This window comes from Astatotilapia calliptera, chromosome 23 (genome assembly GCF_900246225.1).
Source record: "Astatotilapia calliptera chromosome 23, fAstCal1.2, whole genome shotgun sequence".
Taxonomy (NCBI): Eukaryota; Metazoa; Chordata; class Actinopteri; order Cichliformes; family Cichlidae; genus Astatotilapia; species Astatotilapia calliptera.
The window spans coordinates 41,143,978-41,168,280 of record NC_039323.1 but is presented as its reverse complement, the minus strand read 5'-3'; the positions used below and the strand labels follow the sequence as shown (position 1 = coordinate 41,168,280).

The 24,303-nt window shown below is 39.7% G+C and overlaps 1 protein-coding gene across 9 annotated transcripts in view; it reads right to left on the bottom strand.

Annotated features, from left to right (window-relative positions):
- Nucleotides 1-24,303, bottom strand: part of dmd (dystrophin) — a 287,948-nt gene that overhangs the window by 207,646 nt on the left and 55,999 nt on the right. For all 9 annotated transcript variants that reach the window (XM_026159166.1, XM_026159171.1, XM_026159168.1 and 6 more), the window contains one exon: nucleotides 12,075-12,136. In XM_026159166.1, the coding sequence (XP_026014951.1) occupies nucleotides 12,075-12,136 (62 nt within the window). The remainder of the gene's footprint in view (nucleotides 1-12,074; nucleotides 12,137-24,303) is intronic.

Genomic DNA, 24,303 nt, shown 5'->3' with positions numbered 1-24,303 from the left:
CTCATGGGCCCCACTCAGTCTTCTTTTATAATTAAAATACATGATAAAGGTCATTTTCTTAAAACATTTTTATAAAAATTTGACATATACAGTATAAACGTGGATGTAGCCACTGTAGACACCAATTAGTTTTGCAAACAGGATGTTGATGCTTCAATTTGATGCGTTAATTTATAAGCTAATCTTAGCAAGCTGCATTCATAACCTGTATTGTGTTTTTAAATACTATTTATTCATATTTTAAACATTTTTGATACATTTTATGAATCAATTATGTTTTAAATGTAGCATTTATTCAATTCCAATTTTTATCACAATCACAGAATTATTGATAGATGTATGTGATTAATTATGCATTTCTAATGTAAATCAATTTATATAATTATTATTATTTTTTATGCATGCACTCCCTACCATTCATAAAGCTTTACCTCATAGCAAGCCACAAAATAAGTCAGCTAAGAAAGTGCTTCAAAAGGCTACAGCAGCACATAGAGAGTAAAGAGATCCACTCCACATCAACTCCAAGGACTGGATCACGTCTCACAGACTGTGACAGGGATAGCTGTCAATCAGTGCACCAACACCCCTAACTCAATTATTGGGATGAGCTGTAGATAGATAGATAAATAAATACATGTTAAATGACAATGGATTAGTTTTTTATAGGGCTTTTCAACTTTACCAGAGCACTCAAAGCACTTTATACAACTTGCCTTATTCACCCATTAGCCGGAGCTGTTTGTCAGCCCTGTGACAGACTGGTCACCTGTCAAGGATGTACCTTGGCTTTCACTCACAGTTCCTGGGATGGAGTACTGTGACCTTGAACTGGATAAGTGGAAGAAGATGGATGGATGGAGTAAGTTGATCTGTGACACATTTTCTCCTTCTAGTCAGCTCTGACTCAGACAAATTACCAGTCCCAGGAGTATAAGGCCACGTGTCTATAAGCTGGCTTTCCAGCTTGGGTTGTCTAGGAGACCTTCTAAAGTACTTACTACTATATGTAAATAAATAGTATTCATCATTCTTATTGGTAGTCACTACACATTGAGAAAAGTTGATCTCAGGTCCTGCCCACTTCCCATGCTTATATAATAAACAACTAATGGTAAATGGCCTGCATTTGTATAGCGCTTTTCTAGTCCATAGGACCCCAAAGCGCTTTACACTACATTCAGTCATTCACCCATTCCACACACACATTGGCGATGGCAAGCTACATTGTAGCCACAGCTGCCCTGGGGCGCACTGACAGAGGCGAGGCTGCCGGACACTGGCGCCACCGGGCCCTCTGACCACCACCAGTAGGCAAACATGGGGTTAGTGTCTTGCCCAAGGATATTTGGCATGCAGCCAGGAGGCAGCCTGGGATCGAACCACCGACCTTCTGATTAGTGGCTGACCTGCTCTGCCACCTGAGCTACAGCCACCCCATAAATGGAGATATAAATAAATAAATTGTCATTGCTAAAAATGGAGAGGAACTACCAGACCCCCGTCATCAACGAGTGCCCAGTGGAGAGAGTGGACAGCTTCAAATACCTCGGAGTTCACATCACGCAGGACCTGTCATGGTCCTGTCACATCAACACCGTGGTGAAAAAGGCCCGTCAGCGTCTCTACCACCTCAGACGCTTGAGAGACTTCCAACTGCCCTCCAAGGTGCTCAGGAACTTTTACTCCTGCACCATAGAGAGCATCCTGACGGGAAACACCTTAACCTGGTTCGGGAACAGCACCATGCAGGACAGACGAGCTCTACAGAGGGTTGTGCGGTCAGCTGAGCGCACCATCCGCTCCGAGCTCCCTGACCTGCACTCAATCTACAGCAGGCGGTGCTGGACCAAGGCCAGGAAGATCGTGAAGGACCTCAGCCATCCCAACAACAGACTGTTCTCTCTGCTGAGGTCAGGAAAGCGATTCCGCTCCCTGAAGACCAACACAGAGAGACTGAGGAGGAGCTTCTTCCCGCAGGCGATACGGTCTCTCAATCACACCCCCACACAGTACTGACCCACACATACAGTTCTTACACACACACTGGACTTTCTGGACATTTGTTTACACTAGTGGCCACTGCACAACTACAACTACTGCGTGGTCATCCAATCAAATCACTCTATCACAAGTCACTTAAATAAATCACTTTTAGTCATATTTGCACTGCACAGGACACTTAAATATGTGGATTGCACAACCCTGGACATTACATTTCTTTCATTACCATTTATTACACGTACAGCTGCTCTTATTGTCCTATATTTTTATATATTGTTCTTATTGTTCTATATTTCTTCATATATTCTTATATATTTTCTATATTGTGTATTTTGTTGTACAGTTATTTTATTTTTAACTTTAATTTTTATATTTTATTCTATTCTTTCCTAGTTAAATTTACCCTTTATTTTAATTTTCATATTTATTTTCTATCCTATTCATAGTCTTTTATTTTAGCTCACGAGCAGCTGTCTAAGCATTTTACTGCATATTGTACTGTGTATGACTGTGTATGTTACAAATAAAATTTGAATTTGAAATGGAAGCATCAGAAGAGTAAATGCATATGAAGTAATTTACAGATATGGTGCAAACAAGAAAGTATAAAAAAAACTAATCAGTTTCCTGTTGGTGACTGATCCTCATATTCATGCAGTGCTTCTTTTTATGGTTTGCTTAGCAGCAAATCACACTTAAATCAGACATGATAGTGCTTCACTGCCAGTTCTTTCTATTCGTACCAAATCTCTTTGCAATACTCTCTTTCCTGGTTTTCTCTAATTTCTCCTCCTGTAATCTAGTTTGCTCCACCTACTGTCTCACTACTCAGTAACTATTAGAGTGTGTGTGTGTGTGTGTGTGTGTGTGTGTGTGTGTGTGTGTGTGTGTGTGTGTGTGTGTGTGTGTGTGTGTGTGTGTGTGTACCCACATGGAAAAGAAATAGAAAATAATTATGAAAGACTTGCATAAGATGTGGCCTACTTGATATAGTGATCATATAAGGCTTATATGATTTACTCATGAAAGTGGCCACTTTCTCATTACTTTCATACATTGTTTTAGTAAGTATCCAAAACATACAAGTTTCATTTATACAATTTTTTCAAGGGATCTTATATCTGTTTTCACTCTTGTATGCTTTTCATACAAGTTTCACACAAGACAGATACAAACTTCATAAGACTTATAAATATCTTTTCCATATGGGAATGACAGACAGAGAGAGACTGATCTATCTAGGAAGTGGTGCTAATTATGCTTTGGTAACCACATGTACTTTTCCTTGCCCCCTACATACAAATATTCTCCCATTTCAATGTGAAGAGAGGATGGATGAACAAAAAAGGATACGAAGGAAAGAACAGGATGGGAAGGGAGAGGTGAAGGAAAGGGGAAGAAAATGAAGAAACAAGAAGAAAGGCGTGTAAACGAAATGTAGGACAGGTAGAAAAAAAGGAAAGAGAGGAGAGCAAAAAGGGAAGAAAAGGGCAAGAAGAGAAGAGAGAGAAAAACAGGAAATGTAGACCAATGTAAACTTTAAGAGAATAAAGGAAGAACGGAAAGGAAGAGAAAATTAAAGGGGGGAAGGAGATCCCACCATGACAGCCACCAACCATCCTGCAGCTACAGCTCCATGCAGTGGCCTCTACAATCGAGGTGAGGAACAAGGTGCATTTGGGGTCAGCGTCCCCAGCCTTCCTCGGAATGTTGTTGATGTTTTGCTGAAGTTGAAGATTTTGAGGACCAGGCCCTCTGCCAGCCTATGGTGTCCTGGTTCCACGGCTTATCCACAGCTCATGGAGGCCCTTATATTTGAACATGGTGTTTATTATAGACAAACTGTGTTTTGCACCGAAGTCCAATACCAGAACACCATCTCAGGTTTAGATCAAGCAGGCCATTCCTTCTGATTACTCCCCAGCAGGCCTCACTGTCATTGCCTAGGCCAGTATTTAAGTCTTCCAGTAGCACGACAGAGTCCTCAGATTGAGCACCCTCAAGCATCTCACGAGTGACTCCACGAAGGCTGGGTACTCTGAACTTTGTTTGGCACATGAGCACAAATGACAAGACCTGTTTTCAGACCCAAAGGTGCAGACAATCAACAGTGTCATCCACAGGTAAAAAAACCCCAACATACAGCAGCAAGCTGAGGAGATACAAGGACACTACATCTACATCTAGCTGGTACTGCTCAACCACTCTTAACCTGGACATAGAATGGTTTTCTTTTCGTTTTGCGTAATTAAAGTATTAGGACATGTTTAATTACAAATAACATTTCAATTCAAGCTCTATTACTTCTACAGATCTTATTTAATAGATCTCTTTATCTCCATTAAATAAGATCGAAGAGAAGAGAAGAGATCTATTTTTAAATCATTTGGCTAAGATTAGAATTGTCATGGTCCTGGGCCATGTTGGCCCAGTGTTCTTAGTTTTCTTGTATGTTTGTATTTTGTTCCTTGCTTAGGCCATGTTTTCTGAGTTGCCCTGTTGTGTTGTTCCCTAAGTGTTTTCCCTTCATGGCTTTTACCCCCTGTGTGCCCCTCTGTGTATCTGTGAGCCCTCGTCTCTCCTTATGTTTTATTCCATGTTTCCCCTGCCCATTATGTCTAAGTTCTCCCCGTGCTCTCTCTTCCCCCTGTGTGCCCTCTATGTATTTATGAACCCTCGTCTCCCTTTGTGGTTGTTTCATGTTTCCCCAGCCCGTTATGTCTGTGTTTTCCCCGTGCTCTCTCTCCTCCTGTCTGAACCTCTGTGCACTTCCTGTTTACTTTGTGACTCTCACGCCCGTACATGTCATGTTCAGTTCACCCCGCCCTGTCTCGTTATGATTATCAGTGTCACCTGTGTTCCCCGTGTGTTCCCACTTTCCTCGTTAACCCTCTGTGTATTTCTGTCTGCGTCTCCCTCTGTTCAGCGTGACGTCGTCCCTCTTGCTGTGTGGATCTCCCTGTGTGTCTCTCTGTGAGTTCTTAGTTTGTGGTTTCCCAGTTTGGTTTAGTTTATATGTTTGTTCTGCCAGCAAATAAAGCTGAGTTTTGAGTTCATTCCCTCGTGCCTGTGAGTCCTGCATTTTGGGTCCTACTCCTGCCTGCCGCACAGCGATTCATGACAAGAATTGGTTCTGACAGCTTTACTCACACTGTCACACCAACATGCATACATAGTACATTCACAAAATCTCCTTCACCATGCCAACAACACACCAACAACACCTCTTAAAAATACAACAAACCTGCTTCCTAAAATTTGTGCTCATACAACAAAATGCAATTGTGATTTATATTTTAGGGGAACTTATTTCTCTCTAACAAAATACCATCTGCCATTATGGCAGATGAAATCTATGTAACAAAGGTGGCAGGGTGGGGTAGGCATAATCCACAAAACTTTCATCCAAGGGACTACTTTTAACCACATCTGAAGTCCAGTTTCTGTGACTTTACCTATATCTCAATTCATAACAGAATTAGATGGTGAGACAGTTGTGCGTGGCAGCAGCTACCTGTGCACACAGCAGATAAAGTTGCCAATCCCTTTGCATGTATTTTGTCTATAAAGTCATCAAAAAAATGCTGTTTTTGGGCTTGTTTTAAAACTGCATTTGTCTAGTTGGTGTTTTCTCCATGTCTCTTATCTCTATCTCAGTTATTAACTCCATTACTGAGGTAAGCAGCGACCAGTGGTTGGTTGCTGACTAAAGTTATACCTATTCTGCTGTCATATGAAATGAAGATGTGAAAATGATGAGTTAATGAGCTGGTTGGATGGTTGGTTTATCTGTCCACATACATACAGAATTATTTTTGCTCACATTCACACCTACAGTCACTGTAGAATCACCATTTAATCTCTCATTAATGTCAATGGACACTAGTAAGAATCTGGAGTAGGGCTGGGCCATATCATACCATTCACGGTAATACCAGTATAATTTTGGGCAACGATAAGAAAATGAAATATCGCGATAGAATATGGGTAAAACGCACGCGCGCAGTGCCTTTGTTTTCATAGGCACATGGCGGAAAAAGCATGGCGGCAACGGAGAATGAGAAGGGCGAAAGCGGATCGTTAAATGAAAAGGATGAAACGAGAACTGGTTTGTAAAACTGCTGCAGCTTCAGTGGTGTGGAACTGGTTTAGCTTTCGTCCGTCAGATACACAACAAAGCACTATTTTTGGTAGAGCATGCTAGCGGGCCGTTGTTATTACCGTGTTTTTTGGAAAACACGGCACACTTAAAATCAATCCTTTGATTTTTCTGAAAATCCACAGTGCCCCTTATAATCCCGTGTGCCTTATGTATGAATTGTGTGCCTTATAATGAATATATATATGAGTTGTGTTTACTGACCTCAAAACGATTTTATGTGCACGGCGCTCGAAAATCTGTCAAATGTTTCAGTACGACTTTGCTAAGCTACGAAGCCGCACCGCTTGATAGATTGTCGGAGCATTACGGCTATCGTAGTCAGGAGCCTCGCGGAGTGATACGTGCTGTGCTTCAACATAATATTACCGTATTGTGTGTGTATAACCTCTTTTTAAGTTTTGTGGATGTTATACATGGTTATGCTGAGGATATGTCGGCCAGTTTCCACTGGAAACGCCTTTTGGTTAAACTGTCAGCGAGGAATTTGCACTGTTACATTTTTATATAACTTTAATGCACATAAAAAAACAGCTGCTTGTTTAAGTGAAAATACATTGATTTTTTTTTTTTTTTGCACTAATAAAGTTGGGGAGTTGTAAAGTATTTTGTATAGTGTCAATTATATTGTCAGTTATATCGTTATTGCAAATTTTCAAATGTATATCGTGATAAATATTTTTGGTCATATTGCCCTGCTCTAATCTGGAGTATCCAGACCCACCTACTTACATTCTTTAGCTTAAGCTGGTGCTTGTATTATTTCTTTAAACAATAACTATACAGTGTTTAAACATTTTTGGGAATATGACTGCCTCTTGCATGGAACTAGCAGATATAATTTTGTGCTAACCAAAGTGTTGAACACCTTAATTTAGCTTTTTGTGCGTAGAGTACATGTAGATTATACTGATTAAATTCTATGTCATTTAACAAGGAGAAGAAACAATTGTATCGTATTATGTGTCTGTCTTTACTCAATGAACTCAAGTGGCTTATATACAGAACCTTTGAAACTTCAAGCCAGTCTCAATTTAACCACCACCGCAACAGCTACCACATGGCAAAATTGGTATGGCCCGGATCTGGCCCACACAATGTGCTTACACATGGCCCACATTCCGCAAAGAATGACCGCTCTTTGGTGGCCCAAATCAGGTTTGCCAGAGGTGGCCCACACATGGGCCAGCACAAGGCCAGTTGCAAACACGCAGCTGGTCCTGTGCTGGCCCAGGACAGTTTCAGCTCTGGCCACAGATGTCAGCCTAATGTGTACCTTAATCAAACCATGTAATAACAACGTGCCGGAAAATAATAGTGCAAAAACAGCATGACAGAACTCTGTTCTGACAGTGAATGGACTGCTTCTTACGTGGCACTTTTCTACTCTCCTGATTACTCAAAGTGCTCTATACAACATGCTACATACACACACTTTCACTAAACTGAGTGCTTCCTAACTACATTCATACCATGCAGACTGGAGGAGCCAGGAATCGAACCACTATCCTTCCGATCAGTAGGTGACCCGCTCTACCTCCTGAGCTACAGCCACACGGTGGTAGACATGAGCAAACTCTCACTAGGTTTTGGATAAAGTGTACACTCACAAACCTGTCAAACCTACATTTGAAACGTTGGCTACCATAGCAGTATAGTATTGCAACATGGCATTTGGGTCTTCTAACTAAAATAGGAACATAAATAGTGCCTCATTGCCAGACCTGGCCCACATCTGGTTGACATGAAGTGTCAGCTTGATGACGGATCCAGTCCAGACCTATTTTCTATGAGCCTGGGCCACATAAAGCAAACCACAATCAGGCCAGATGTATCATGCCATCACATAAACTGTGCCATCTATGCCAGGCCTGGCCCATATCTGGATGACAAATCACTAACTATGCCAGAAGTCAGCCAGCAGTGCCGGCATGACACCAGATCTGGGTCAGACCTGCCTGCTATGTGGGTATTGTTCAATTAATTAAGACAAAGCCACGCTTTTTTGAATTCGATGATAAGGCAGGGAAACTTCTGGCCTATCAAGCCCATGCAAGGTCAAGTCTGCTACTGGCGACATAATATCGGACCCAGAGGGAATTAATGAAGTATTTGTTCGTTTCTATTGCGATCTGTACACTTCAAGCTCTCCACCTCAGGCACTCATATGACAATTCAAGACACCTCTTTTGAATATTATCCATACGTCGTGCAATTCAGTTCCAGTGGTTGTGGTATCTCTCGACGTGGAGAAAGCTTTCGACCGCCTCGAGTGGAGCTTAGTCTATGAGGTGATGGATAGGTTTGGCTTGGCGGTTGACTTTATTCTCTGGGTTAAGTTACAATATTCCTCGCCATCCACCTGTATTCATGCTAACAACAACTTGTCTTCGCCTTTTCCACTTGAGAGGGGGACTAAGCAAGGGTGCCCTCTCTCACCCCTCTTAATCGCCATTGCTATTAAGCCTCTCGCAATATGGCTGCGTTCAGAGGGTATATTTAAAGGCATTACGAGGTTCGGTGTGACCCACAAACTCTCACTTTATGCAGACGACTTGCTCTTGTACATTTCTGACCCTCTAAACTCATTCCCGGTGCTTTTTAACATACTGGACCAATATGGTACACTGTCAGGGTATAAGCTCAATTATCAAAAAAGCGAGATGCAACCCCTCAACTCCCTGGCCCGAGCTCTTCCCCACTCAATAGTACCCTTTAAGTGTACAGAAACTGATTTAAATATCGCTTTTTAATTTTATTTCTTCTTCTATACCTAAAATGATGAGGGAGAATTTGCTATCCCTACTAGACAACGAGAAAGACTGTGACCATCGGACTTCACTACCATTGTCACTGGCAGGAAGAGTTAATCTGACAAAGATGAATGTCCTCCCCAAATTATTGCATCTTTTTCAACATGTCCCCATTCTTCTTACTAAAGCATTCTTCGACAAATTAGAAAAAATCCTGTCACATTTCATATGGGGAGGGAAACAAGCTAGAGTTTGTAAGTCTGTTCTTCAGTCCTCTAAAAATGATGGTGGTCTTGGTCTGCCCAATTTTAGACACTACTATTGGGTAGCTAACATACAAAAACTTTTACATTGGGTTCACAATGACCTCCCTACCGGCCTGGGAACTCACAGGAAAAAGCTTGATTTCTTAAAAAAGTAAAGCTGTATCTAAATAGTGAAAAAAGTTCAATATAATGTAGTGCAGAGCATATTCCACATAACTGTGGTAGTTATGGGTAATGGCAAAAAGTTGAGAAGCACAGGAAGAAAAGCAATTAAGGTTTACTTTGAATTAACACTTCAACTTTAAAACCATGGTTTATCCCTCTGGGCCCATGACAGGAATGAATCAAATGTGGCATCTTAACCTTATTCCAACAAGGTTTGACACAGAACCATGAGCGGAAGCTGGAATACATGGAAATAACCTATGCAGGTACAGGGAGACCATGCAGAAGCCATACAGAAAGACCCCCACCAGGATGTTGGTTTCAAACCCAGAACCTTCTGGGTGTGAAGTGTGAAGAATTCTCAAAATTAATAAAACCAGGAAACTACATCTTTACTTTCTACAATATAGGGATGATTGTCTGGTTCTGCCGAGGTTTCTTCCTGTTAAAAGAGAGTTTTTCCTTCCCACTGTCACCAACAACCCCAATATTACCCCCAAATATTGGTTAATTAATTATTGAACCAACTGTTGCCAAGTTCTGTTAATGAGATCACATTTTTTATGGTAAGTATCAGTGCTCACAACAACAGTGCAGCTACATCCTGTAAATGTAAATGTGTATATAATATTTTTTGGGGAGGTAAAAAAAAACTCAGCATCAAGAACAGCAACCTCAAATGCATCTTCAATTGCAGAGCTGCCATTACAAAATGTTGTGTTGACTAACATGATGCTGTGACAATAAGCCATAGTCTCTCCAGAACATACCTCCAGAATCTCTTTCACTTGCTCAAACAAATCAGTGCCATCTACTACTATCTTTACTACCACAGACTCCTGCCTGTCATCATCAGTCATCCTGTCCATCACCACTGCAAACAAAAAGGGGCTAAGAGTCAATCCCTGATGTAATCAGACCTCCACCTTGACTCCTATTGCACACCTCACCAGCTCATACATGTCGTGCACGATCCTCACATACGTCTCTCGTACTCCTGACTTCCTCACAGCACCACAGTTTCTCTCTCTTAGTGTGAAACCATATGGATTCTCTACTGTGCAACTCCTTCTGACCTCCTCTATATTTGTCCACCAACCAGTAGCATGCAGTGACTTTGACACAAAGACAAGCAGAGAGTTTTATGGATTAACATTAATGCTAAAGATATTTAAGACTGAGCTCATTTCAAACATTTGTGATATTTTCATAACCAGCTATGCAGCTTGAACTCTATATTGAGGACTTGGAAGAAAAGTTTAAAAGTAATTTCCAAAAAAAGTCGGAACAATGTTTAAAGCAAAGTGTTTTCCAGTTAGTAAGGCCCAGGGCTATAATGCAGACAAATCCACTGTTTCCACTCAATCATTATCTCTATACAGAGTGACCTACCCACTTTTTAAAAGTATTTTATGGTGAAAGTCCAATGAATTAGTATAAGACGGCAGACCTTGGAATCCAGGAGTGCCCTTCGGGGCCATATCATTCCCGGTCTACCAGGTACTAAAGACCTCTCCCATCACATCTGATGCCCACGATCAAACTAAAAAGGTTGGCTTGCCCATGAAACAAAGACACGCAGCAGTTTCAAACGGGAACAAAGGGATAGTGTGCTTCAGCAACAATAGCCAATTGCAGCCACAGCATGATAGTAATTTAAGTGAAAGATCAAATCAGGTGAGAAGCTTTTTGTTTATGTAGTTTGAGCTAAAAGGAGAAATTTGGCTTTCTCCTTTATTTTAAGTTTAAGCTATTCGAGATTAAAGGAGAGAGATAGCATCCAATTTGGTATGTTTTAATTTCTGTCTATTTTTAGATTTGACTCAGCAAGCACTGCTCTGCTTGCCATGCTTGTCTGGACAGAACACAAAGCAAATATTACATCTGTAGTGCTCTTTCCTGGAGCTATGCAGGTGCTAATGGATCATGACCTCTCTTCATAACCTTTGTAACACTAGGAGCCTTTTGAGGTTGAGACATGACCAAAATGAATTTATTATTTCTCTACAATTACAAACCCTGTTTAAATCTATGTTGGTATCAAAGTAAAGCTAACACTTGTGAGACTTTTTACAAGTGTGGGAGGTTTTATTAGATGATAGATCTTTTAGTAGATTTAACTCTACAGAGATCTGTGCTTTCAGCAGAGACATTGTTTGTGTGCGTCATTGGGTGAATGGGGGAAATTTGTGTTTACATCTTTTTGCAGAATCTTTTTACCTGCTCTTTAATTTTTTGTTGTTCTAGTGGTGTTTAGTGGTCCTGGAAATGGTGAGCTTTTAGCTGAGATTCTGACATTTCTTTATCTGTGAAACCATAAATGTTATTTGGTATGAATGTAATCATGATCTCCAAAGTCAGCTTAAATGACTCACCACAGAAAAGCTCATCTGGAGAATAACTGATTAATGCAACATGGTTCTAAAGCTTCTTTATCATCATATCTATATGTATTCATATTCATATGTAAATGTTATCATAGATCAAACTGGATATAATGTTACCAGTTATGAAAAACACTATCCTGGTTCATTCACAGGGTTGTTGGAACCTTACATATGAAACCAGAATGTCAATACAGAAAAGATGATGAATTCACAGAGCTCAACCTACTAAAGACCCAAGATATGCTTGCAAGAGATGGATACTATTTCATACTGATGAAATGACTTCTCACTGGGTGTAAGGTGTGCAGGTGCAAGTTAGAGACGCAGGAAGCTCTCTTACCTTAGCCAATTGTGAGTTTACCCATTTTGTGAAAGTCTTCTTCTGAACGTCTTCTCTTTCATCTGTCGGGGTGAAAAAAATAAAAAGACAGAGTTAGGAAAAAGAAAAGGAAAAGAATCCGTTTGCGTTACTCCAAAATTCCTTTTTTTACTGCTAACTAACATCACGCTCTTTCAATTCTACAATCCTGCCTTTCTTCTCTCTTGCTGCCTCAGATCACACCTTTCCCATCTTCTCGTCCTTTGTCTTTTGCCGGCAGCAGCACTGTTCCCACCACATCCTGTTGGCCAACAGCATCAAAGGTGGTCACTGTTAACCTGAGTTCTGTGGAAATGTTTTTCTCGATGAGCCACATATTTGATTTGGTTTCACATGCCTTTCTCACTTGGAGTAAAACGGCTTGGTGAGATTCTTGTTAAAGACTTTAAACCTGGGTTATCCCACTGGAATTTTCCTTTTTTAAATTTGAAGCTTAACTGCCGTGTGGTGTGCAGCATGCATAATGTGGAAACTGACTCACATGATGACAGCCCCAAGAAAGGAAGACCTCTGCTCCTGAGCACAAATTCATCTGAATTTATCCTCAGAAATCTGTATTTAATGTTTAATTGTAATCAACTGCATGACTGTCCACAGTTAGATTATCTTTAAATCTTTAAATTAATCACTGATTTTTAAAAATCTGTCCTAAATGTACGTTAATAAGATGATTTTTAAATTTCCTTTAAGGACACCATGAGACCTGGGGTCCAGGGACTGCCTCTGCTTTCAGCTTCAACCTTTGTGTTTGTGCAATAACTGTGTGTAAATGCACATATAAGTCTGCACACTGGGAGAGAAAGGCCATGACCAATAGTCCTCTTAAACTAAACCTAATTTAGAACTGATTTACATGTGCGCACACACACACACACACACACACATCTATGATTCATGAACACAGCTACTTCTGCATACTGCATCTCATTAAAGGGAATCCAGCCTTAATAGCTCCATCTTAATTTAGAAAAAGTGACAAAAAGCGGTGGAGAAAATCATGCATAGAAGTGATAAAAAAGGAAAGATGTAGGGAAAGAGAGAACAGTTAAAATGAAGCCTCTCGAGGAGAAAAAAGATTGAAAACAGTTTAGACAAGGCAATTAAAGGCAGAAAACAGAGCAGACAATATGAAAAGACAGCTGAAGGACACAAAGACAAAAAGAAGACAGAGGATTATTTTGACACTGATGACCAAAGACTAGATTGGTTCCAGCCTTCAGTTTAAAAGCAGCAGTCTTATGTATAAAGTTTATGTTTTTGTTGTCACTGTGTGTTTGTGTGGTTCAAATCAAAGGTTTTACTGTTTGTGTTGACAGCTTCAGGGGATATAAAAGAGAAATAAGTGCCTGGGTCATTTTCAAAATCAAATAGCAAATTTCCAACATAAATGCTTGCACACTAAATATGTACTTTCATCTTTAAATAGCAGAATGAATTCTAAAGCGTGCAGGGTTATAGACTTTGCTCAGTGCTGCAAAGGTGATTGGACAGTGCTTCACAGTGCAGAGGGATAATGACCCAAAGCATGCTAGAAACACAACCCAAGAGTTTCTCCAGGCAAAGAAATGTTCAATTACCAAGTCAGTCACATGATCTCACTCCAGTAGAGCAACCAGCAACGTTTAAAAACTATTTTCTATTTGTCCAACTCATTTTGAACCTTTAAAATGGAGGACTATGTGGAAAATGGCTGTAACAGTTAATTAAACTGAGCAGCAACATCAAATCAGATGTTTTGCCCGTCGAGTCTGGTGAAACTAGACATACAGGGATACAAGTGGATCCAAAACTTTGTACTTTGAACAGTTTCTAAGCTAGTTACCTTGAAAGAAACTGGAATGTTATTGTCATTGCAATGGAAACCAGCTAAGATCCCAGTAAATGAAACTAATGAGGCTTGAAATAATCAGAGGTAAAAAACAAACAAACAAACAAAAAAAAGGTAAAGATGTGGGCAATAACAGAATACACGCACACACACACACACCTGGAAACATTCTTTTTGTCTCTCATTGGTTAAGTCCAAGAATAAAGTAAAAAATCAAATAAAAAAATACTGAATGTAGTAAATCAGTAACTGCTTTATAAAAGCAGCAACCGGGAGATAACAGAATAACATCTAACAAGTGACACAAGGATTCTTTCTTCATCTAACTAATCATAACATGACCTTAAAATGCATTTTTAACCATCCATCCATCCATTCGCTTCCGCTTATCCTTTTCAGGGTCGCGGGGGGCGCTGGAGCCTATCCCAGCTGTCATAGGGCGAGAGGCGGGGTACACCCTGGACAGGTTGCCAGTCTGTCGCAGGGCTAACACACAGGGACAGACAACCATTTACACTCACATTCACTCCTAGTGGCAATTTGGATTATCCAATTAACCTATCTCCACAAGCTGCATGTCTTTGGACGGTGGGAGGAAGCCGGAGTACCCGGAGAGAACCCACGCAAACACGGGGAGAACATGCAAACTCCACACAGAAAGACCCCGGCCTGATGGTGGAATTGAACTCAGGACCTTCTTGCTGTGCGGCAACAGTGCTAACCACCGTGCCACCGTGCTGCCAAAACCCCGGGCGCTCCTTCCCCCGCCGAGGCATTTTTAACCAATTTGATGCAAATAGGAATAAAAGTATACCATACACAATTCATTTGCATGAACTGGTAAAAAGTGTGTTTGTTTTGAATGTCAGTGTGATGACCTCCTTTACTAAGAAGATCCATTTTACAAGCATTCATGTGGTGGAAGCATAATTTGAAAATTCACAAGGAAATGTGAAAACTTCCTCCAAACAGTGATTCAGAAAGTGGCAGAAGATTTGCAAGTTATTGATGTAACATACACAGAAAAATGGCTGAACCCCCCCAAGGTGAAGTTATTAGTTCATAAAAATTGTAAATTGCAAAATAATGACTTCCTGTGGGACTGATGGATGGGCCATGCTGGATTACCATTCATCACTTTAACTTTTGTTTTATTGGAGTGTAACTTTGAGTAGAAGTGGCTGATGCAGGATGAGAGTCTAGGATAATATGACCCAGGTTGAAACAATACCTCAACTTAGTGTGTTAAAGTTTCCCCTCAGTGGTGCTAAAATAATTTCCCATCAAAATATGTGAAAACAACTGAGCTGAATGGAAGGTGAAGGTGAAAAAATACTATATTTCCATAAATAAGCTGTAATTTCTTACACAGGTAATGCAATCTCCTTCTATTTTAATGGAAATTAATTTAACATCAGGCAAGGGGTGCTTCTATATCACTTAGCTTGCACAAGCTCAAGTTATTATCGTAGAGCTATAACTCTTTACCATAGTCACATTATGAGAGTCCTGGTTTGCTTAGTATTGGTTACCTTTGCTTTATTCCTCTCTTTCAGTTGCTCTTTTCCTTTTTGTTTAGTCCTGTCACATCTAGGTCTTCTACTCATTTCCCTTCTTGTTTCCTTTGTCTCGTCCCTGTGTTTTGTCCTTCCTTTGTATTTCCTTGTGAAGTCAGTCTTGGCTCCCTAGTCGTGTCCCTGTTTCTGAGTGGTCTGTGTGTCCTGTCTATGTGGTTGCCTGGGTTCCCTTTTTAGTTCTGTCAAGTTGTATGTCTAAGGCTATGTCCACACGTACCCGGGTATTTTTGAAAACGCAGATTTTTCTATGCGTTTGCACCTTTCGTCCACACGTAAACGGCGTTTTCGGTCACTGAAAACGGAGATTTCTAAAAACGCCGGCCAGGGTGGATATTTTCGAAAACTCAGTTTTTGCATTTATGTGTGGACGAGGAAAACTGAGAAAACGCAGCGTCAAAGGTGTGTGCATTTTTTGACGTCACACTGTGCGCCACGTTATTGTTTCGGTGAAATGAATTTCTACAATACTGTTAATTGTACTCTCTGCAGTGTTTAAATGCTTAAATATACACACACACAGTTACACATGCGCCATCTTTGTTTACTCTTTCCCACTGAGGCTTCTAGACTTCTGATTGGCCAACATTTCTGCCCGGTTAGGAATATATCGCCACCTGTTGCTTTGGCATGTTCCTAGCAGCGTTTTCCTTCATTTCTGCCTTTACGTGTGGACCGGATTATTTTTTAAAACGAAAACGGAGAATCTCCGTTTTCAAAAATACCCGTGTACGTGTGGACGTAGCCTAAGTTTAGGCCCCGGTTTTAGCTACTTCCTGTTTTACTTTGGTAGGTCCTTGTCCCATGTATGTCATTTTCAGTTTAACTTCTTTAATTCTGTTCAACCATGTTCCCCACCTGTTGCCTGTTCCCTTGCCATTTTATGTGGATATATTATCTCCCTGTCTCCCTTTGCTCTTTGTGGCAGCCTCCCTCATGGTTCCCACACCCTCTTGTCTTTCTAGTGTCCTGGTTCCCCTTGATGTAGTAAATTCAGTTCCTAGCATTCCTAGTGTATTTGTGTTCTGAGAGTAAGCTGTTGAGTTCCAGCGATAACACTGTATTTTCAAGCATGTCCCTGAGACATAAATCACCCAGCACTGATATGAAAATGGTAATTATAAAATAGCTATCTATATTTAGCACTAATGTGTTAAATACAGATAATAAGTTGGAAGCATAACATAGCTAAAGAGCAAAGATCACATTGACATGAAATAATGATCAACTCATTTCCATATCTGCCTTGAACTTGCATTTATTAGAATAAAATGCTTTTCTTGAACTGCGTGATGGCAAAGAAACCTGGCAAGGCAAATAAGTGATCTGTTTCTACAGTCGGAGTGGTCCTGTGCAACAGCCATGTTTGCCAATGTTTTGATCCCAGCTGCCTAGCAACAGTAATGGCTATTAGCCAGGGAAAGGAATATGAGACCAAATCCAATCAGATCAGGTCATTACCGAGAGATCAGATGGGGAAGACTTGATGAAGAGAAGTAAGATAGAGAGGGAAAGACACAATGACACGAGAAGAATGGAAAACAGAAGAAAAGAATGAGAGGGGGCAATAACTAGGAAGTGAGAGTAAAGGATTGCAAGCTTATGTTCACATCAATGTCAAAAATAGCCTCCGCAATAAAAGTAAGTGTCAGTACAAAATGTGTAGAAATGTGCACGTGTGTTAAATTTTCAAAGGCTGCCACAGACATAATCCAGCATTTTTATCTTCAGCAAGAAAAAAAGCACAGATGGGGCAAGTCACTGCTATACCCTGTGAGTGTATTTATGTCTGCAATGTGTGAGACTGAGAGTGCATTTTGGATCTGTGTGTGCAAGTGTTTTGCATCTGCCTGTGTGTGTGTGTGTGTGTGTGTGTGTGTGTGTGTGTGTGTGTGTGTGTGTGTGTGTGTGTGTGTGTGTGTGTGTGTGTGTGTGTAGCTTTCCAGGAAAAAGTACATTTATAGGCTCCATAATGTGGAACTGATACCAATCATCTGCAGGCAGGGAGCAGGAGGAGAGAGAGGAAGGATGAAAAGAAAAAGAAAAGGGCATGTGGAAAAAAAGACAAAGACAGACAGGAAATGTCCTGAGCTCTAGAGGGAAAGAGACACTTTTGACTTTTACCCTCCTTTATTAAAAAATGTCTTCCAACTGCCACCCTACAATAGGATGCAAAAATAGAGCCTTGGGCCAGACTTTTCCATTACAATGTGACTCACAAAATTCATTAGTTGAAAAAGACAAAAGATAAACATTTAGTGCAAAACCATAAAAAAAGCATTTGAAATATTAAAAACAAAGAATTTCCAATCAAGAAAACTCATTAGAGTAGACATAACCATGTTTACAAAAGAGTTGTGGAGTGAATAAAATCAGTGTCCATTTTAATATTAAATTCGCAATTTTGAGATTAAAGTTTAAATATTATTTTGAGAAAAACAAATGTGGAGATTTCAGTTGTCATTTCAAGCCAAACAACTTCCACAGCTACTACACGCTCTACAAACTGTGCAGGTGAGATCGTGAACCAAACTGATTAGCTGTCCTATCGTCTCTTGTGATACAACATGCATCCTCTTAATAAGAGGCTGTATCATCCATATTCTTGCATCTCTCCCTTCCTGGCCATTTCATGTTGCACAAATCAAGCCAAGTTTGTGTGTTTTTTCCTTGTGACCAGATGCTGCTTTCTGCACCATCTTTTCAATGTCCTTACACTTATCACCACACTGTGTTTTTCTGCTGTAACTAAAACCAATTCTGAAGTACAATCTCAAAATAATCCACACTATTTTTTTTCTTAACGTGGCCCTAATAATCCATACAAGCAACCAAGAACAGGAAGAAGGCAAAAACAAAGCTGGGATATCTACCATGCCTATAAGAGGACATGAGGAAGGGAAAAATAGGCAGAATGCAAAAAAAAAACCCAAATAGATAATAAAGATGATGATAAATAGACAGCAGGAGGAATAAAAATGTGTATTACAAAGAGAAATGAGTGAAGTGAAACCCTGTTAGACTGTACATCAAACACCCCTTCATGAAAACGTATGTTACTGTGCGAGTGTGTGAGAGACTATAAAGATTGTGTGGGAAAGGGTGTAACGTCTTACTGCGTCTGTGTGAAACACAAAGCGATGTGTGTGTGCGCGTGTGTGTCACCGACAGACAAACAGAGCCAACACAGAAAATGTGACTGGAGAGCAGCGATATTTATTTCGCTGCTACTTCGCGACTCAACAATTTGACACTCAAATTCTCACACAGCTACAAATCCATTAACAGACCGGAGTAACTAAAGCCATTGCACCTGCTAAAGCAACAACAGGCTGAACTGAGTATTCCTATTTTATCCCTCTACTCAAAATTCAAGCCAACTGCTGTTCAATTGACAGAATACACTGGATACATGTCTCTGCATTATACCACTGCTTCTGCTCACTGTTATGTTTGCACTGGTCTTGTCAGTCTACTGGAGGATTATCTCGTCTCAGGTTATCGATCATCCAGTTCTTAGACAAATTGATTAAAAAAAAAAAAAAAAACAGGAAATGTGGACTATGTTAATTTTTGCTTCAGTAAAAAAGAAAATGATAATGAAAAAAAAAAGATTTTGTAACACGATGATTTAAACTATAAAAGGAAGCAATTCAAAACATAAAATAATTAAAATAAGATTTTTTTCTAAAGGTGTCATGATCCTGGGTTTTTTACCCAGGGTTTTCAGTTTTGGACCGTCAGTCTTCTGTTGATATCTTCTGTTTGATTCTTTTTTGCAGTTTTCAGGTGAATATTATTTTGCATTGGTTGCTTTATTTGTTCTCAGGTTTTTCCTTTCCTCTGCTCTCTGTGCTTAGACTGTTTCTGTTTAGTCAGTTTTGTCTTTGTGTTTACTTTGGTCTGTCAAGTTTAAGTGTTTTAGTCCCTCTCTCAGCGTATTAGGCTTCCTGTTTTATTTTGATAGTCTCTCATCTCATGTGCATTATGTTCAGATTTGCCTTCCCTCTTGGTCGTTAATTGATTGTGTTCACCTGTGCCTTGTTTTACCCAGCTGCGTCTGTGTCCTTGATTACCTCATATGTACTTAAGCCCTCAGATCTCCTTAGTTCTTTGTTGTGTCGTACTGTTTGCCTGAGTGATTGTCTGCTTTCTTTCATCACCTGGATTTGTTAAAGGTTTGCTTTTTGTTTGTTTAAATCCATCTTGACTTTGCTTTTTGGGTTTTTCATGACAAAGGCAGCTGTCCTCTTCTAGAGTTGGCAACAGTATTTTTCTCGTGTCAGTTTAGGATTATGAAATACCTTCTGTTTCAGTCATCCAAAGCTGAAGGAAAAATGTCTACTATGCAGACACAATATATGCAAATTATATATACATATAGTTTGTCCTCCTGGGATTAGCTACTTGCTTTCTAACATTAGTGATCAAGCACTGGTCGTACAGACAAACTCACTTACTGCCCAAATAACTAAAATAACCTCTGACAGTTTTGTAGCTAACTGCAGCATTACATAAGAAAATAATTATTCCTCATGTAATTGTCATATTTCTGTTTAAAAAGCAAAAACAAATTTGTTCCTAAAGTGGAATTAAATTTAGTGTCTTTAGTTGTATTTACAAACACTTGTGTACATATTTAAAACTATATTAAGGCCATTTTGTGCCGTTGCATCATTTCCTGCATCTGTGTCTTTCAGTGCATCGTGTGTTATGTGTGTGTCAAATGACGCAGCTCCCACATGTTCCAGATTAACCCAGTGTGCTCTTTTCCAGGTAAGGATTAACCTAACTATAAATGTGGATTAAGCACATATGAAAGCACACACTGATGCATGAGAGACTGACACAAACACAGAGGTAACATCCAGGGAGAAGATTCATGGGGGAAAAAAGAGAACACAGGACGATGGTGTGTATACAGTTTTCCTTTCAGTGTCGTGATCATTCCTGCTGACATTTTGCAGAGGCCATCTCTCCATCATAATGCCTTTTATGGTTCTACAAAGTGTCCCTCCCTTATTGCCCATCGTTCTCACACCAATTTATGTCTTCATAAAAGCAGACTTTCTTGCAATTACTTTCCTTTATGGAAAAGGTAATCTCTCCTCACGCTGTTTTGTTTGTCAGGAAGCCTAAGAGAGAATTCCAAGCATTAAAGAGAAATGTTGCTTCAGTTAACTTGAATTAATTTACAGACACATTCAAAACTATCACCTTATTCTCATTAGCACTTTACTGAAAACACAATTTCAGATTTACAAGTAGAAAAAAATTGCTTCTTGCTTTTGTGATAAAAGCTTGGAAATATTTATAAGATAAGATAACCTTTATTAGTCCCACACGTGGGAAATTTGTTTTGTCACAGCAGGAAGTGGACAGTGCAAAAGTTATGAGGAAAAAATTAGAATATATGCTACACATAAGCTACTGGTCAAATCCAGATTTGATTTGTTGAACACTTCAAACTATTTATTAAGTGTAAAAACAAAGCTGCAAACTCCTGAGTTGACACATGGGATATATCAGCAAATTCAAGTTTATCTTGTATGCTATGCATACAACGCTTCTCAGTGAAATATACTTCAGCAGTGTGTGCTGAGTGCTGATGCAGGCATTAGAAAATGTCGTTAAGAAAACGGTTACTAAAATAAGAAAGGGGGTCACTTCCTCCATTCCCATCTATCCTATCTCCTTCTCCTCTCCTTTTTAGTTCATCTTTCCCCGTGCCTCTTCACTCCCTTAAGTTTCCCCCCCTAAATGTTTCCTTTTCATTTTCCACCTTTCCCTTGCCCTCTCTTGATAACCATTTCTTCAAGGGACAAGCCAAAGGACCAGTTTGGTTTCAGAAATTCGCATCTCTATTTCCTAATTATCTTGTGGGGGATCTAAGGGGCTTTCCAGATGGGCAGTGCTTTACTATACACTCTTTAGGCACAACCCTTTCTCTCCTCAGCTCAAAGCAGATGCAAATTATAACACAGAACTGACTTAAGGCTGCCAATCTTTAACCCTTTAAGACCTACCATAGAACCAAGTCCACCAGAGCTCATATTATATTTTTACATCTTGTAGTAATATAATATGTCTGCATTAAGTTCATAGTAATTACATAAATTGCAAAAAAGTGCAATAAACTACAAAAAAAAATTGAAAATCATTTTTGTTTTTTAACATATATTTCTAGTTAGAGAAAGTTAGTTAGGCTTATCCCTCAAAACTGTAAATACAAAAAAGTTGCACAAAATAGTTTCCCACCACAGGAAATTTATTTTGAGTGTCTTCATAGTTTTATTTTTGAACTACACAAATTTTATATACTGCAGGAAAAACAAAAATAAATATTATAATGCAAATTTGCAAAATACCAGCATATGCATCAAAACAAACTATTTCCAGCAGTGCAATATGAGTTCTCAGCATCCCAGAAACGACACAGAAAGTCATAAAGTCAAACATAACTTTTAAAAACACCAGTATAGGCTCATGAGGCCCTGATGGTAAAAAAAAAACAACTACATTTCCACAAAAATGACGTCACTTCCAGTTTCGGGCAGGTCATGGCAGACATGCGATAGTTCACGCTGATGGACGTAGGAAGTGTTAGGAACAGCTGATCGGATCGGCAAAGCGTGTTTCTGGAATATTATGTTTTTGTTGCTGCAAGTGCTTTTTATGCAGTTTTTGCAAAGCTATATGTGGAAGGAAACTGTGACCGAGGACAAGCTGATGCCATAAGATGCAAGTACAACTGCTCCGGTTTCATATGCAAAAAAAATTATTGCGCTAGCTTACGTGGTTGCAGTGCTACCGGGATTTAAAAATAGTTACGCAAAACAGAGCGTGCCGCTCTGACCGGCTTTAAAGGGTTAAACTGCAACATGACACCCTTGTCACCCCACTACAGTTTTTGTTTACATGTCTCAGTAGTCATCAAATAGCAAAGCCAAAGTAAAAGGGCCAGTCAGTTCATGCGATTTAGATTTAATGTAGGTGGACTTGAATCCACAATTCCAAAGGACCAGGACATCAACATTCAGGTCAAGAATTTGTTAAAGTTTAGGAATGCAAGTCAATGGATGGTGATGAAAGAAAGCAGACAATCACTCAGACAAACAGTACGACACAACAAAGAACTAAGGAAATCTGAGGGCTTAAGTACATATGAGGTAATCAAGGACACAGACGCAGCTGGGTAAAACAAGGCACAGGTGAACACAATCAATTAATGACCAAGAGGGAAGGCAAATCTGCAGATAATGCACATGAGATGAGAGACTTTTACTCAGTGTGATTGTTTTTAATGTACTCTTAATTTGATCTGTTATTGTATATTTTACACATGTTTGTATGGGATATTGTATTTGTTTTAAATGTTATATACCTATGTGGTATGTGACTTTTGTTGCTATGATGCCAGGTTTCTCTTGGAAATGAGATTTTTAATCTCAATGAGATTTTTTACCTGGATAAATAAAGGATTTAAAAAAAAAAAAGTCAACTACTTAACAGCTAAGCTGGAGATGTGATCTTTGCTGTCTCTGTCTTCCAGGATTGTAGTGGAGGATAAAAGTCATTTAACAAAGCTGAACACTGGTCAAGTTGTGGAATATTGTTTTTGCATGCATGACTATGCTTGTTAGCGTCACCTGACATAGGCTCCCTCCCACTGTCTGTTTAACACATTGAGGAAGTTTAGCCTATCCGGTTGTTCAGTGATGACGTGACGAATCCTACTTCCGGGCCTAAAGCAGTCTGCGTTTAATATAGCTTTTGTGTTGTTAACATGTTTAATGTTTTGTATTTTCTTCTATTTGATCTCAAAAAGCTCCTAAAACAGTCAGTGATCACTGTTGACCTCCCTTGGCTTTTATTACCGCTAATCATTTATTTGAGCTCAGTTTTTAAAACCTTAGGATGTAACTACAGCCCAGCCCATGCAGCAGTATATGAATGACTAACCTCGTATTGTGGATGGATTATCTCAGTTGTTCTCCTGGCTGAAGTTTGGTCCTTTTACAGCATCCTGCCATGCGATTACATTTGTTCCTGACCACCGAGAACACTCACGTTAACTTTTATCGAGTGGGAAAACAGTTAGCTTGTTTATATTATGCTAACATAGCTGTGTCGCTAGCGGTCACGTAGCACATCATTATATACCAGCTAGCCCAACTTCAGTAACCCTACAAACGTCACTGCTGTTTAGTTTTCTGTCTTCAGTTATGCTGGAAGTGATAGCAGAGCTGTACGTTTTAAATTTGTTTCCAAAACCCCGCAGTCAGGACATGCTATATTGTATTTAGATAGAAGCTAGTGAGCTAACTCCCTGCTAACTTCTAACTCCGTTAAATGTCATAAATTCCGTTTTCATGGATGCCTGGATGTTAAACTCAATTGTTACACCTGGTAGAGCAGAACGCTGATCATTTTATTAAAGATGAAAGACTTTAGACAGTTTTTCAACTCTCAGTAATGCCATAGTGATCGTTTGATATATGGACCTGCAGCGGAGTTTAGACCCAGACACGGCTAGTGACGTCAGACTGAACAACCGGATTGAAAGCTTTGTGGGCGCAATCCAAATCCTGTCATTCCAGAACCACCATAGAACTATCTGCCATAAGTGAGACTTGGATGGTACTGTTCCCAGAATAAGGTCATCATCTCTCTTTTAGTTAGTGCATGTCATCTCTTTTAAGCATTGCAAGATGAATGAGATTTGACGTAGCCTTAATTTCCTCCAAACAGCTCTTTTTATACAGGCAGCAACAGAATGATACCAAGT